This window comes from Limulus polyphemus, unplaced genomic scaffold, assembly GCF_000517525.1.
Source record: "Limulus polyphemus unplaced genomic scaffold, Limulus_polyphemus-2.1.2 Scaffold474, whole genome shotgun sequence".
Lineage (NCBI taxonomy): Eukaryota > Metazoa > Arthropoda > Merostomata > Xiphosura > Limulidae > Limulus > Limulus polyphemus.
Genome location: NW_013666084.1, coordinates 247,658 through 264,808, shown reverse-complemented (window position 1 = coordinate 264,808; position 17,151 = coordinate 247,658). Strand labels below are relative to the sequence as shown.

Below are 17,151 nucleotides of genomic sequence, written 5' to 3'. Positions count from 1 at the left end.
TTTTCGCCAGACACTAATCATAGCAGAACCGTCTGGAAAATGATCTACAGGAAATAGTACAGCTTATAAAATGAGTCAGATATAGATATAGAGTTTTTGTTTTATAATTAATCTTTAGACATTCTTCTGTTTGAAAATAATGACGTACGATGATTTTAGTAGATTATAATTTTACTCTATCATGAATAACTGATTCAAACATATCGCATATTTTACATATTTAAATAGGTTATTTTTTCACTTATATAAAATTCCAATATGTTTTAATAAGATATGATTAATATATGTTAGTTAGATCATAGACTTAACGAGATGTTAAAATAATGCTACATTAATATGCGATACATTATCTTTCACTTCACTTATACCTAAAACAAGGATTATGAAATATATTAATCGTTTTGTCAGTTACGAGTCAATGTTCTGTGTTGTCATATAAAAGATGAAATCTAATAGTTCTTGTTTTCAATTATTTCATGCACAAAGATAGAACTTGTACATGAATCCCAACCAGTCAAAAAACTTTTATACATTTCTACTTTATATCCATACAAGATTAACAACTTTTTAAATGAAAAAGAAAGAAAGTAGGAATGGGAGCTTAAAAAAGTTACAAAAAGCACACGAAGTATGAATAGGCGAAACGATGACCACACCCACTTTGAGATTGCACATGTCAAAAAAACACCATTTGTTGTAATGTTATCCCAACCATTCTTACCTTGTTTCCTTATTTTTTGGTGCTCCCATTCCTATTTCCTAATTTCTTATTTGAAATATTTTAGACTTGTCTCATAATTCTTTTGGTACTGAGTCTCGCGAGTGACTAAGCTCTAGGCCTATCCTTCTCGTAGCTTTTCTTAGAGATATCTTTCGATATTTCCTGGCTTTTGCTGATACCTTTGCAATAGTTTTTCTTCCATCTAGCTAGTGTGGCAACCTTTTCTTTGACTGGATTAATGGCTTAACCCTGTTTCGTATATTCAGCATTACTGTTTCTAACCTTATTTCTATTCTTGCAGTAATTCTCTCATCACTAGGAAAAAAACTTTGAAGTTATTAACATAAGATTTTCTCCTTTTCTCTCGTTTTGTTTTCTTGAAAGGCATATTTTAAAAATCGCACTGTTTCAAGTACAACCTTGGATGCCAAAAGGTTGCACTTAGTTTATTAATAATGCAAAGATAAACACACCAACTCAGCATTCTTGTTTTCATTCCAGAGCGCTTGAGCAAAGCCATGTCAGACTTTAACAATGGTAGCGTTCGTCGTAAACGTAGGAGACTCATGACTTAGGCTGCGACTGCTATGATAGAATTGCTTTGTCCAGCACACAATCTTCAAGTCAGATGTATAGAACTGAAAATTTCGCTTTCGAAGGTTAGATCATAGCTAGAACCTAGATCTAGAGAATCTACATAGTCCGCTTTATATATATATATCAAGCTGATACGGCTGTAGGCTGATCATGAAGCGCGTGTGCGCCCCACGTGATATGAGCGTGCTCATAATCATAGAATATGGCTACTAGTGTATTGTTAGCATGTTAATCATGTTACAAAATGGTTATTGATATTACTTGTTATTAACAAGACTAAAAATAAAACAAGGAAAAATGCTTTTAGCCAAGATAGGGTAACTCAGTCAGGTGAAGGCAGGAGAGAGCTATGCCTTTCCAAGAACGTTAGTCAGTCAGTCAGATTGACAAACTTGTGGTTTTGTGAAATTTTTGTTTTTAACTCTTCCGACTTTCTCGAGTGTTTTGGTGGCTGTTTACTCTGCAGTTAGTTTATTTACTATTCAACAGTATGTGTAAAGTGCTTATAAAGTTTTCTTTACATGCTGTTTGCAGTGTGTTTGAAATTTTAATATGTATTGCACATCCAGCCCATTCCTACTATAAGTATTACCATACTTATGATTACTATTTGTTCATTTCAGTTCAGTGTGTAATATTTTTAATATAGTTTACAAACGAATGTAAATTTTTTGTATATTGCTAAGTTCGTCATATTACTTGATAAGATTAAACTGTGCCCCACATACAGCAATGGGTCAAGAGTTCAGAGAGGATCAGTCTACAAATACTTGGACAATATAGCTAATGCCAGTCATTATATAATATACTTTACAACCCAAATAAGCTGTATGTTCACTTTACACAACAATACAGAAAGCTAAATGTATATTCATGACATTCTCTTTCTCAAGATTTAGAGTACATAAGGAAGCTATTTTCTGTTTCTAGGTTAATACTTTCTCCTTTCAATCTAGAAGTCACATATTCGTAGTTTAAAACAACTGTTGTTTACAAATTTAACTCACCACGATCAATACATAGTATAACTTCTTCAGGATGTTACACATTAAAATTTCGAATGGTCTGAAACAGCTAAATGATAACTTAAATTTAGTAGTTAAATAAATGCCGATATATTTCAAATTTATATTTTCCAACAAGATTGACACACACACAGTTTTCTTTTTTTTAATACAAATATATTATAATACACAAACAATAATAAAATTTACAATAACAATTATTACAAATAAATATTACAAACAATGATTTATATACAAATTTTTTACAAACTTACAAGCAATATAAAGTCTTCTTTCTAGTCTGGAACTTCCTTCATGTTTTATCGAGGGTTCACGATTAGCGAGTTAATTTCGAGTTGATGTAGATACAATTCACTTAATCACAGTTGAAGCTTACTAAGCACACCAGCTAGAGGAAACAATAATAGATGCTGTTTTTAGACGCTTTGCGTTGGTTATATTTATAGGCGTGTGGAGAGTTTCTCGAAAATTCAGATTATGTAACAATACAAAACTACACTAGCACTTACGTACACACATATATTGTCGATTCTTACACTCGAGAATCTTTTACAACTTTAGAGAATAGGCGGGAGTTTCGCAATATATATATATATATATATATATTTAACAGTATATGTTATGTACATTTCTAAATATAAATTTAATTTAGACAAACATTGATATTAAAATAAATGTTTGTTTGTTTGTAATTAAGCACAAAGCTACATAATGGGTTATCCGTGCTCTGCCCACCACGGGTATCGAAACCCGGTTTCTAGCGTTGTAAGTCCGCAGACATGCCGCTGTGCCATTGGGGGGGCCAAACAGTATGAATGCCAAGAGGCATGGAAAGATTTTGTTCTCCACCTCATTTGAAGTAGAAAATTGTTGTTTATACATTATATACAAGGATAAAGAGTAAGGTTACTGTTCTGAAATTATTCATTAATAAAATATTCCAAACCACAAAAGAGAAACCCTAATACAATTGATAGATGCTCTAGCTATATCAACTTTTAAATTTACATTTAAATTAGTCCATTGAACACCAAACACAATAATAACACAAACATCATTTTTGCTTGCCTACTTTTGTTTCAGTATTGTCGATATGGTTGAGTTTAACTGTGATTTAAGTTACTCTGACTATGAAATATAATTATAGTATTACTCCATTAATTGTGATAAATAAGATTTTAATCAGAACTCTGTTTTATTTCTGTAGCTTATTGTTGTAAGCTGAGCTATTAATCAATGATACGAAGAAAAATAGCTAAGTAGCTATGAGTAAACTGAAATTAGCGCGTAGTCTGTTTACAGAACGGCATTTCATTAAACAAAAAATAGCTGTATAGAATCGTACATGTGATATTAAGAGACTGATAAAACCAAAACAACGGTTCTAAATGTCAAGCAGTCGAGAAAGGGGCTGAGCTTATACTCTCGAATTAGACCTTGGATAAACTTACCTGCTTATAGGCAAACTTTTGTTTGTTCATATATGAACTATATATATATATATGTAGTTCGAAAAGTCTCAATTTTAACACGAAATAAGCTCGAAAACAGAACCAAAAGAGCTTAATCCTCCTAAAATAATCTGAAGTATAAAATTAGGATTAAAATCTTCCACAACAACAGTATTAAAAGACCATTTTCATAATAGCCACTATGTTTCTTAACTAGCTGATTTTATATTTATTGTCTTAACTTTTTGTCTTAACCGCTTCTATTAAACTTCAAAAAATCAAAATGATATTGCTCTACCAAATATTTAAGAAAAGTATCGAACCACAATGTTAGAGATATAAAATATTGGTACAGTAGATACACCTAAAATACGTTTAATCTCACCTTTCATATATTAGCTCAATTTTTTTTCATATAAATAGGTTTAAATTCTTACCTCCTTTTAGCCTAACAGATTAAATGCGAAAAATTAAAAGCAATAAAGCAACTGTAGATGATTAATGATCGATAATATTTCAAAGTGCTTATCAAAAGTCCGCTTGCTTTAATCATGACAAACCTCCAAAACAAAATTTTCAACATGACAATCTCATGACATGTTATAAAATTAATTAATTTAAAATTGTTAGTTCCAGTTTGTAGAACAGAATGTATAGTATTGAGTAATACTGATGGTATCACTTTGATTTAAACAATTTTATTCTTTTTATTTTCGGTAATGAAGAAGTGAATCTAATAATCCACTTCAATCAACATACTCATATTGACGTATTTTATTAAATTATATTTTATGCAATATCATTTTATTACTGGAGTATATCTTATGCTATTGGAGGGCAGCGTTTGTTAGTACAGTGTATAACTTCTAATTCTATTGAAAAACATATGCTTTAATATATACCAAATAAAAAGCGTGCTAAACACACAGGAACTACTACTTTCTATTAGGAATGAATGTTATTTGCGTATAATTTTGTGTTTTATATTTTAACATGACTTCCTAAGGACTACTGTGAATCGTCAACTAAATAATTAAATAGTTTTTCAACCACTACTATGACCTGATGAGCTCTGGTATGGAGCGATACGCGTTGTCGACTATGGATCTAGCGAACATACTGTGGAAAAACCCTAAGGGTAAACAAGAAGAATGTAGTGTTTCAAAATTCAATAAGCCTAATACTATTGTTTACTCATCATAAATACTCTACTTAAACAATCTATCAAAAAATATTGATATTTTGTTTGTTTAAATTAACCTATCTTAGTGACTGAGTAAGTATGTGAGTGTACAACTACTGTTAAGCCTAAGAATGAAAGTTTTAAGTAAGCGTACTAAGATCAGACCTGTTTTTCATTTAATGACGGTATAAAGTTTAATGGGTAATGAATGACAAGTTGAAAACTGAGTTATATCTTATGGGTACCAAACAAAGAATCATATAAAATATCATGTTGATTGAATTATACTTTCAGGTTATGTTCGCTAACAAAGAGCTTTAAATAAATATTACCCGATTTAATATGTCTATTTAATGTTTAATTAATAGAACTTGTAATTGAAAGCCCTTTCTTATGATTTTTTATTCTACTTTTTATAAAACAAAAATGTTATAAACGTTATATGATAAAGCTTAATTACAGAAAAATCGATATTTTTCTTTTATAAATGATAATATAGAGCTTAGTGAATAGTAACTGACAAGGATTGGTTGAGAAACTGAATCACATACAAAAATTTGGGACATGCCCATTTTTGGTAATTTTAACGGGGTAAAAAGGTTAAATAAATCCATAATTTTAGGGGTTTTGGTCAAGATACCAAACAAAAACTTAGCTTACAAATATTTTGTGCAAATATTCAGCAGCTTTATTTTTTAAATATTTACAAATTACTGCATGTGTATATATTGAACAGTAGATTATTAGTTATAATTTAGTGTATTATGTAACATATATATAGAAATTACAAAAATAAAAAGAAAGTTTTATAAAATTATCTTATTTCAATGACTATAGTAAAGTCTTTACTTTAGCTAAATCTTTTGCAAGATAATTCTTAAAGAAAAAAGCACATTGTACAGTATTGATACTGACTTAAGGAGAAATATATTATATTGATATTAATGTTATCAATATTAGTTTATCTACTATATGATAGTTATTTCAGAAAAAAAATTGGTTGTTATTATATACAATAGACCATCTGTGCTCTGCCCACCGCTGGTATCGAAACCCGATTTTTAACGCAGTAAGCCTTCAAACTTACACCCGAGTCTCCAGGTGCATTTTTGTCTTAATTATCTTTGTTCGTAATTTCATTAATAATCTTACTGCTTATTTAATACAATCTTTTATGGGCTCAAAAGACATAATCACTTTTCAGAAGAAATGTCAATGCATTGTAAACGTAGCTGGCATGAGTTATATCTAATATATAATAGTACTGTCTGTTGTATGTCGATGTAACTACATGTATGAATGGATCTTCACCAAATTTGGCATGGAGGTTTATTGGGTCAATGGGAAAATAGATACAAATTTTCAGTTTTTCACTTTGCGTTTTGCGGTTCTTATGGTCGTTTTTGCGTTTTTTTTACCACTACTTCGCCCCCCCCCCCCTATTAATGTATCTTCACCAAATTTAGCACGAAGGTTTGTTGGGTCCATGGAGACATACATCTTGTGTTTTCCAGTGTTTATAGGCGTTTTTGCGTTTATCACAATTACATATAAGGGAAGCAACTTTTCATCTCCTAAGATAGCCTTTCATTATGCTTGAATTTACATAACTTCCGTCCAGGGGACAGGTACTTCAGCTAGTATAGTATAAATACCGTTCTCCAGTATCTCAGCGTCAAGTCTGAAAGCTTACGACCCTAAAAATCAGTTTTCGATAGTCGTGGTGGGCAGAGCACAAATAGCGCATTATGTAGTTTTGTGCTTAACAGCAAGAAACGAAAATAATAATACCAGGTTTACTTAAATAAAATGGCCCGGCATGGCCTGGTGGTTAGGGCGCTCAACTCGCAATCTGCGGGTCGTGGGTTCGAATCCCCGTTACACCAAACATGTTCACCCTTTCAGCCGTGGGGGCGTTATAATGTGACGGTCAAACCCATTATTCGTTGGTAAAAGAGGAGCCCAAGCGTTGGCGGTGGGTGGTGATGACTAGCTGCCTTCAATCTAGTCTTACACTGCTAAATTAGAGACGGCTAACGCAGATAGCCTTCGTGTAGCTTTGCGCGAAATTCAAAACAAACAAAACTTAAATAACACACTAGTAACCTATAATTATTAGCTTCTTTTGATTAGTAACATATCTCTAAAATGGTTGTTATTTTATTCATTAAAATTACATAGTTGTTGGTTTTAGAAAAAGTTGAATTTATACAAATCTAATGTACTCATAAAACGATAACTTAAATCCTGGTGTTACTAAAACAAGAGAAATTAATTTCAAACACTAATCAATATATATATATTTATGTTCGAACAATAAGCATTTGGTTTGAGTCAAAATATTTTAGAAATACAATTATCTTTAGAAAGCTCATAAAATGATATATTTAGTACATTAACCAACAAACAAGCATAATCTAACAATTAACCTATGTTTACCGTTTTCTTTTTATTAAAAGAATATAATATTATTATATGTTTTAAAACTGAGAATCAATGAAATTATAATTTCGTGGGGTTTATTCTTTCATTAACATAACGTTTTAGTTTTTAAATCATCCGATTTTACTCATTACGACTAATTTCTTGGCAGTCTCTACAATGTACCTCGTAATATTTGAACACCACTAGTCCCGAATAATGTATCTGCTAAAAAGTCTAGAAAGTGTAGGTTAACATGGTGTTACTGCGTTGGATGTTTATACTATATACTCGCAAGTATCTTTGAGTGGAGGCTGAGCGGTGCCTAGTGGTTAGCGGCATGTTGTAAAAATGCGCTCCTCACTTTGGGGCTATAGGTGCACCATAAGAGTAATGGTCAAATCCCACTATGTGGCCGAATAAGAGCATCCTCAAGAGTTGACTATTGGGGCTGCTGAGTAGCTGACTTTCTTATTGTCTATCAATAAAACAGACAAACATTTTTCTGTGGTATGTATTAACTTATACACCTCCTGCTTAACCTGTCATGTACTGCGTTGTGTCTGGGTATCAAGGATGATAAAAACATAAGTAAGTTTATATTAAATTAAGAAAAAAATCAGATGGTTTATTTTAGAATTTATTGGCTTATAAGTATTTCCATTAGTTTGAAAAGGTCGTTGAAAATGAATCTATAGGTATTGCACAAACTTACTGTATACTGCTGCATAGCTTGGATTGTTGACAATAAGCTGACTTAAGGTATTTGCATGCAGTTTCATAACCAGGTCTTTAAATACCGAGGATAACATATAAAAAAACATCTATATTAATTAGAAAACATACAAAGCATTTCTTTGCTAATAATGTTTAAAAATTAGTATCTTTTTTTTCAAGTCTATGCTACAAAAAGTGATAACACAAGTGACACAAAAAATTTGCTGTTTTAGACTCGAGTAACATGATGTAATAGATTGTTATACCAACTGAAGAACTCAATGTTCAACATATAAGAACAGCGTATTATGTTTCAAAAAGAATGTTTATTTTAGCTTTATGAACCCATCTTAAATCATGTTCTTAGTTTAGTAATTAATTATGTCTCCTTAGTGAGACATACTGATTTTCTATTGTTTATTCTTTTTCCAAAGACTTTTCAATCGGTCGCCATTCCTTAATTTCTCGGTAGAATTGACTTGAAACTTGATAGGATTATATCTTGGCCCAATACAACCAGTTTCTTGTTACTTAAGCCTTTTAATGATTTTATTGGGGCAAAGGTAAAAACAACCCAAAAATATATATTTTGGGCCTCTGTGTGGTCATATTCACAGCAATCAAGTGGGGGAGGTCAGATCTAAAAAAAAAAAGCATAATTTTTAGGTTTTTGGTCAATTACTCGGCCGTATTTTCACCACTTTACAAAGATATGTTTCTACCTGCCCATTTTTAGTGATTGTGAGTGGTCAAGATGCCACAAAAAAGCATAATTTTAGTTTTTTTTGACAATTAGTCCGCTTTACCAATTTACATGGGATTTGGTAAATTGATACGTTTTACAGGTTCAATACATATACATACAAAAAGTTGGGACAAGCCCGTTTTTGGTAATTTTAGGGAGGTAAAAAGGTTAAATTAACCCATAATTTTAGGGGTTTTGGTCAATTACTTAGCCTTGTTTCGACCAATTTACATGGAATTTGGTACAAAGACACTTTTCTAACACACATTTACAAACAAAAATGTTGGACTTACCTATTTTTAGTAATTATAGGGGGTCAAGATGGCACAAAAAAGCATAATTGTAGTTTTTTTTGGAAATTACTCCGCTGTATATCGGTAAATTTAATGGGATTTGGTACAAAGATATCTTTTTACAGGTTCCAAACAGATATATGGACAGTTTTGGAATTTTTATCTTTTGCTCAAATTTTCAGCGAGTAAAGCACTGTTTGGGGTTTTCGTGAAGTATTCATGCGTATATCGGACAACTTTCATGTGATTTGGTACAATATACAGTTGTCGATTTTTCTGTGTTTTTCACAGTTTTTCTGGTGTCAAAACTGGCCATGTTGTGACTGTGTGGGGGAGACATGTTTCATCAGCCCGCAAATGTTGGTCTCTTTAATTCTATATGAAATTCCAATATTCAACTATCAACAATATTAACCTCTTTTTTTTTTTCATATAAACTTTTCACAAGTTATACCTGAAATTACTTTATTTTGAAAACAGGCAGCATTTGTTCGTAAATTTAATCTAATAAAGTAATTAACTTTAACTAGTAATTCATTAGTAATTAGAATTAGATGATCATATAGGCTACTAACCATGACAACAGTTATTTTTGTGGTGGTACTAAAGGTTACGGACCGGACACGATATCTGTTCCTAGTCGGATTCTTGTAGTTTTCTGGTGGTTTGGAGTAATAATCTTGATGAGCAGCTTTGGTGGACATTTAAGTGCAACCCTGTCGATCAGCCCAGCTCCTCTTCTAGTGGACAGTCTGGAGGATTTATTGGAACGAAGTGATATTCAACCTATGATAGATGGGGGTGGCGCACTGGAGCAAATACTAAAGGCATGGAAATACTAGCATTAATAGCACCTAAAAATAAAGTATAATTAGTTTAACTAATTTGTACCAAACGTTGTGCAATTATTGTTTTATAATATGATATGCAATCACAGAGTGAATATTAGGATTGGAATTTACATATTATATTTAATAAAAACTAGTTTACAACGTAATTTAACATATTTAGGTAAATGGTAAAATGGTGTGGGTTTATGTTAGGGTTATTATAAACGTGTAGATGTAACGAACTGTTCTTAATTCCAACTATAAACAAGATATTACCGAGCCAGTCATTTTCAGCTACATAGCAGGCTACTTTTCTTCAAAATGATGATGAAAACTAACGGATCTGATCTCTTAAGACAGACTGTCTTATTTCTAAAACCTACTGGGAAGAAAAACTACCTTGTTTTTCATGTTACAGAAGTAACAATGATCTGTCAGCATATTGCTTTTAATTTAAAATTCATATGTATTCGACAGCTATACATTATCTTTAGGTAGACATTCTTAATGAACAAGTACCATTCGGATATTTAAATATATTCGAAGTTAAGTTAACTTGTTAAATAAAAACTGAAAGAGAATGTTAAATTTGCTGGTTTATAATTAAGCCACAGTCATGTGTTTTTCTTTCAAATTTTAGTTTCTTATAAATGTGTTTGAAAGAATAGCAAGTTCGAGCATTGCCTTTGATTCTATAAGTATATTTGTACTGTATAAATTTAGAAAGTTTCCTAGACTAAGTTTTGTAGTAACTTACAACCTTTTATCTATGTTTATCTAATCACTTGAGTTTATTCATATGGTGATATTTAGTTCTAGAACCCATACTCGAATACAACAAAATATCATCATATAAACAAACACAATTTAGACAGTAAACTATTAACGGTCTATGTTTCAAGATAGATGATACAATAGACAATAGATACTTTATCAAGATACTGACAGCTATTCAAAATTCATAAAAGGACAAACACTCACACACTAAAGAAATTTACATTAAAACACTAAATTCATTCATTATTTCTTAAATTTAATAAAAAGCCTTCTAGCACTACATACATACATAACTAAACCAATAATAATAAACTTAAGTAAATTACCACTTAACAGAACGATAAGAAAATGTACTAAATAAACGATTAGACTTCGCTCTAACACATAAATAATACCCACCCTAGCTACAAGGACAAACCTCAGAATCAAAATGTTAAAACCTCAGTCCACTTTGTAAAGAATACAATGTATCCAACTTATTGACTAATTTACTAAACCTTGAAACATTAGAGATATTTCACCATCAGCTTACAAATGATGGAACGTTTGAGGAATGATGCACCCAACTGGCCCATCAGCAGAAAATACCAGAATCAAAATAAAAACAACAGTATAGAAAGCCATGGAATGTAAACTTCACTATTATATTACACTATCAGAAAATATTGCCTCAGGAACTTGAAGAAAGAGAACACCCTAACAATTCTAGCAGCAGATAAAGGTAATGTCCTTATAATCACGGGCAAAGAGGAATGCATCACTTAGCTTCATCTCTAGTTGAAAATAGCCACTATAGGATAATGAGGCCTAACCAAAAAGCTAATACAGAGAAAAAGATTAACCAACTTCTCACGAAACATGAACAACAAATAATAGTGCACCACTACACACCTACATGAACAAAAACAAAACAAATAGTGCACCACAGCACCACTCTACACATCCACCTACATGAACAACAAATAATAATGCACCACTCCACACATTCACCTAAATTCCACAAGAAAGGCTACCTCCTCTGTTTCGTAATTATCTGCAGATATTCCCCTTGCCATTCCTTAGTAGATATGATATCCCTACATAGTATCCAACCTATTCAACGACGTATCAAACTTTGAAACACTGCAAATACCCAACAAACAACTTGAAAATGATGGAACTCTCGAGGAATGTACCTAACTGGCAATCTAAAATTCTGTGTCAAAAATACTTACTTCCAAAACAGAACAAGATGGCCAGTCTAAGTCAGAAATCAGGAGCATAATAGACGTATAAAGTTCTGTAATAACAATCAGTCTGCAATAGTTCATCATGTCAGTGAAGACCATACAATAAAATGGAATAATGCGAAAATAATGGAACATGAACCAAACACGAGAAAAATACAGAAAAAAAATTTACATCCACCTAACTTATCACACAGACAACCTAAAATAGAAGTCAGTAAAACCTTGATCCTCTCCCGAAACTATTATAAATCGTTAGTTGATTCAAAAAAACACTTTACTAACTTATTCTTTGATAGATTCTTTGATCATTTTACTAACTTTTTTTATTATTAAGTAATTAAAAAATATCATGTTTAACTCATAGTGATTACACTTTTAACAAATGTGCACATAAACACATTTTAAGTATATAATCATTTTTATAATTTTAAGAGTTTGATTAGAGTTAAACTTTTTTTTCTATCTGTATTTTTTTGTATACATTAAATTCTAACATTAGCCAGGGGAGATTTTTTTGTTTGTCCTTCTAATCTCCAAAGCATAAAGTAGAGAGTGAAAACTAACAGGTATCTCAAACGCTATGTTTAATTACTTTTAATAATTTTTATCAATGTGATTTACCAGATTGTTCGAAGTTGCAATAATTCACCGTTTTAATTCAATATTGCTGTTATATTTAGCGAATTATTGTGTATTTTTAGCTTATTATATTTTACTTTGCTACATTTTTATGTGCTTATAATCGAGAGTGTAGCCTCAAATTTAATTTTATATTTACTTGCTAACTAATACATTGAATGAGCCTTTGGCAAAACTAGCTTTGCATATTTTCCGTGACAAAATAATTCATTCTTTATTATACAGATTAAGTATTTAAAATGTTAGGTAATTTTACTAATTTATTAACCTTCTATACTGTTTTATGTGCTAGTGTGTTAAAATTTGAATTCATTAATTTGGAAACTTGAATTTTAAAACAAAAGTTGTCCTTTAAAGTTGATTAATTTTGAAAGTTATAGCAAATTATTTTAATAATTCTTAGGTCAAGATACTCTGGCCAATATGTTAAGACTTTTGCTCTGAAGCATTTCATGTTGTCTGTGGGCTTTTATACTAAATTATGTGTAGAGGGTTTGGCGGGAAAAGAAAATACGCAGTTAAGAGAAGAGTGTATACTTGGGAAATGGATTAATCAACTAATAAATATCAAGAGTAGTAAAAACGGTCTTTTTAAAAATAATTCTTTCTATTGTGTGTCTAGAAAATAAAACATGGTATAATGCTTTATGTAGACTGGAAGCACTGAAACCTATAGACGTTTATGGAAAAAAGTTTCGGAAAATAACGGAATTCTTCTCCGAGAGGATATGTTAGCCGATCATATGCTGAATAAAGTAGAGGAAGGAACACATGCCATCATCATCGGCTACTCCACCATACAGTATGTTTTATCCAACAGGTTTGCTCAGAGACAACAATGCAATTTTCACATTGCCAAAGATCCCTTTTTCCCGAAACCGATTGTACTAGCAATGTCAAAATCACTACCATCACACGTAGTTGAAGAAATCAATCGTGAGTAAGTATAGACTTTCATTTTAGGTCACAGTGTTCTTTCTTTGTTATTAATAAGATATTCTATATCAGTTACGTGACAGAGCACTTGGTTCCATTTATTTTTATATAACGTTCAATAAACCATATAGTATTATTTAGCTTTCTTTATACAAGGTGAATGTCTAAACAGTGTTTTTCAAACGGTGGGTCGCGAGTAGGTTTCCAGAAGGTTACGAGCTGTTAACGCAACGCTGAGTCAACATTGTTTTTTCTTTTGAGTCCTCGAGGTGTCTGAGAGGTGTACATACCTTTTTTTTTATTAACTATGATGAATTGCGCCATGGAACATCAACATTATTTTCATCCTGGAAGAGATAATGAGGGTTTGCTACGACCAAAGCCCGAACGCGGGGGGGGGGGGGTCGTCTGGTAAGTCTGGCTGAGAAACACTGGTCTATTACATTATAAGTGTAAGTTAAATTCCTATAAAAAATAGTGAAAAAAAATAAGTTAACAGTATAAGTTTGATATATTTTTCTTCAAATATCACTTATTTTGACATTATATCTATTTCCTTACATTCAAATTAAAAACACTTTAGTGTATTGGTTGATTCTAGCTCATCTGATTCCTAGAATATACATCTTTTTTACGAATACAAAGTAAGAATAATTAATACAATACAAAAATAACAGTGTCTCTCTTTCACTGGGAAAAATTAACGATGTCTATTGAGATCGTATTATGAGGTGATGTAACCTTTTTATGATAGCCACACTATAATTATCATTGGTGTAAGCGAACAGGTTGTTAAAGTAAAGAGAGTGATAATTAATAGGCTTATTTAATTGGTGAGAAAATAGACGAAATTTCCATGTCTTGGCGGATTGGTGAATGTATGATTAGATAGGTAACTCAATATATGACTGTTGAATGGATGGTGGATTGACAGTACTTTCATTGACAAAGTGATCAAGATGTGATGGTAATTAACGTGCGAAGTCAAATTACGCTAAACTCCTAAATCTATAAATCAGAGCAATGTCCGTTGCCACCTTTTCTATCGTTTCTTTCTATTGATTAACAAAATGAGACATTTCAACTTCATGGTTCATTGTTTAATGGACTGAGGTACCCGTTTTATATCTGCACATATGTACATAAATAAAATTACTGGCAAAACCTATTTAAATAGACCACAGTCTCATCTGTACTAAAGTAAATTAATGTCGTTATTTACAGTACTTGTAAGCCATGCAGAATATAATCGGAAACATATTATTTTAAGATTGATGTCAAAATGTATACATTTTAGTTAATATAATTGAAGTTTTATGAGTTTTTCTTTCATTCTAACGTTGGGATTTCTTACTCTGCTTGTTACATAAAATATAATTAACATGGGGTGAAGAATAAAATTCAACGACCCATTAAGCTATCCTCGTATGCACATGTTTTTGTAGAGAATAAAATTAAAAGTGGAGAACAACTGTCTTATTTCTCAAAATCTGTGATTTTAGTGGGTTAATATTCTGAATAATACATACTTTTTCTACAGGGTTGAGAATGTAGTCCATAGTGATTTGATTTTTCTGTGGATATCTGAGATGAATAAGAATTTTACTAAGTGCGTGGAAGCAAGTGACGGGAACATAAAAAACAACGTCAACAGTTTGGGTATCAAAGACCTTCAGAGCGTATTCTACTTGTGGATTGGAGGTTTACTCTTCTCTTTGTCCATTCTTTGCTTAGAGATTTCAGTTACATCTGTAACTAAATAGGCTAAATAGATTTTGTAGTGAAATATCCTAATTTTAGTAACTTTATGCATAAAAAAGACTTGTGAACACCTTTAACTAATTTCAATATTCGCTCAAGCAAACGATAATTGAACACAAATCAGTCAAGCACTCTGTCATAAAAACTTTACTTTGAACTGGAAAGGATTATTTGAATATATACGATACTATCACTACTCATGAACCTCTTGATTCCGTTGGTGAGATAAGGAGGAGGATTAATTATAATAGCCTTACAAAGGAAAAGAGATGAAAAGATTAAATATACACACGTTAAATAAAGTTTATCGTAGTCATAAGATATTAATTTTTTTAAATCACGATCACTTTATACTAGATTCTATGTTTATTTAAATGCCCTTGATGATCTTTCAATTGTCTTATGAAGAGGTAATAACAACTCTTAATAACATCTACGTTGTTTGTTTTGGGAGCTAAACATATAAAAAAATTAGTTAACAGTATATTCAAGCACTGTTGTAGTTGTATAACAGGTTAAGAATGACATCTCAGTTTCTTCAAATGCACAATATGACAGCCAATGGAGGTCAGTAAAACGATCCAAGCAGTCAGTGTTCGCTAATAAAATGCAATTTTTGTAATGAATATGCTATAAGTTAGCGGTAAAATTAATTCTCAGTGAGTGTCTTAATTCCCAGAAACTCACTTTCTTGGTAATCACGCTTCCAAAAGTTACCTTTTTGATAATTACGGTTCCAAAATTCACTACTTTCTTGGTACTCACTGTTCCAAAACTCGCTCGATACAATCACGTTTCCAAAACTCAATTTCTTGAACATAAAGAATCCAATTTACACAGTAGTTAGCTTAATATGTATAATACTAAACTACAGCACACTTTAAATGGATTTCTATCGATCCACAGACCTACTGACAAAATATCTAAGCTTTAATAAAACAGATATAATATAAATTTAGAGTTTTCTAGTCTGAAGGTTAAGACTTAAAAATAATAATAAAGAATTCAAAACAATTCTTATAATAATTTGAACAAGAAGGAAACGTCTCCTTTTTCATTTAGAATGAAAGGGTAGTTGGTTAATAAAACCACGTGATAAGGTGTTCTCATAGTAGAAGAAGGTTACCAGTATTTGTTCTCTAGTTCCAATAAAGAACACCTAGCAATACATTTTGAAATATAACTCTTTGTCCTTTAATTGAATAATACTCATTGAGTTGATGCTTGTGGCATGTTTTCTTAATTTCAGTAAAATTATGGATATGTAAAATGATCATAAAAAGCATCAAAATAAAAACGGATTACATTGAGTATTTCAACAATAAAAAAAATTAAAATTGGACGAATTTTTGAAAATATCAGCAAGTTATTGTTCTACAGACAGTGCCATCACATACATAAATATATATATATATATTACAGTACCATGTGGCTTAAATGAGTATGATAAAAGCGTAAGTTTAACATTTGATCAAGAGATGACGGAAAATAATGTGAGACCCAATATACTTTAGTTGGTTATATATATGCTTCTAAAATATAAACACAGTTCCTAAAGTAACAAATAAAAACCTGAATTACTAAACATTATCTGTTATTGTGACTGTTCATTTAGAATATACGTCTCATAAAATAAGTTTAACCTGAAGTTAAATTGAGGTTGTTTTTTCATTATATATCAATTTAGTATCTTTCGACCGTGACTGTAAGAATTAATCATAAATATTAGAATAATGTTTTTTCAGTAATAGGAAATATATGTTTTTTCTTATTAGCCAGATGACTGGTACTGTTTGATTTCATCACACATAAGTATTTAAATCGTC

At 31.2% G+C, this 17,151-nt stretch overlaps 1 protein-coding gene across 2 annotated transcripts in view; it reads left to right on the top strand.

Annotated features, from left to right (window-relative positions):
- LOC111085567 (glutamate receptor-like) overlaps positions 1-16,936 on the top strand; it is a 49,352-nt gene extending 32,416 nt beyond the window's left edge. For both annotated transcript variants that reach the window (XM_022384725.1, XM_022384724.1), the window contains 3 exons: positions 9,763-9,980; positions 13,282-13,568; positions 15,105-16,936. In XM_022384725.1, the coding sequence (XP_022240433.1) occupies positions 9,763-9,980; positions 13,282-13,568; positions 15,105-15,327 (728 nt within the window). In that variant the 3' untranslated portion in view covers positions 15,328-16,936. The remainder of the gene's footprint in view (positions 1-9,762; positions 9,981-13,281; positions 13,569-15,104) is intronic.
- Positions 16,937-17,151: the final 215 nt, after the last annotated feature.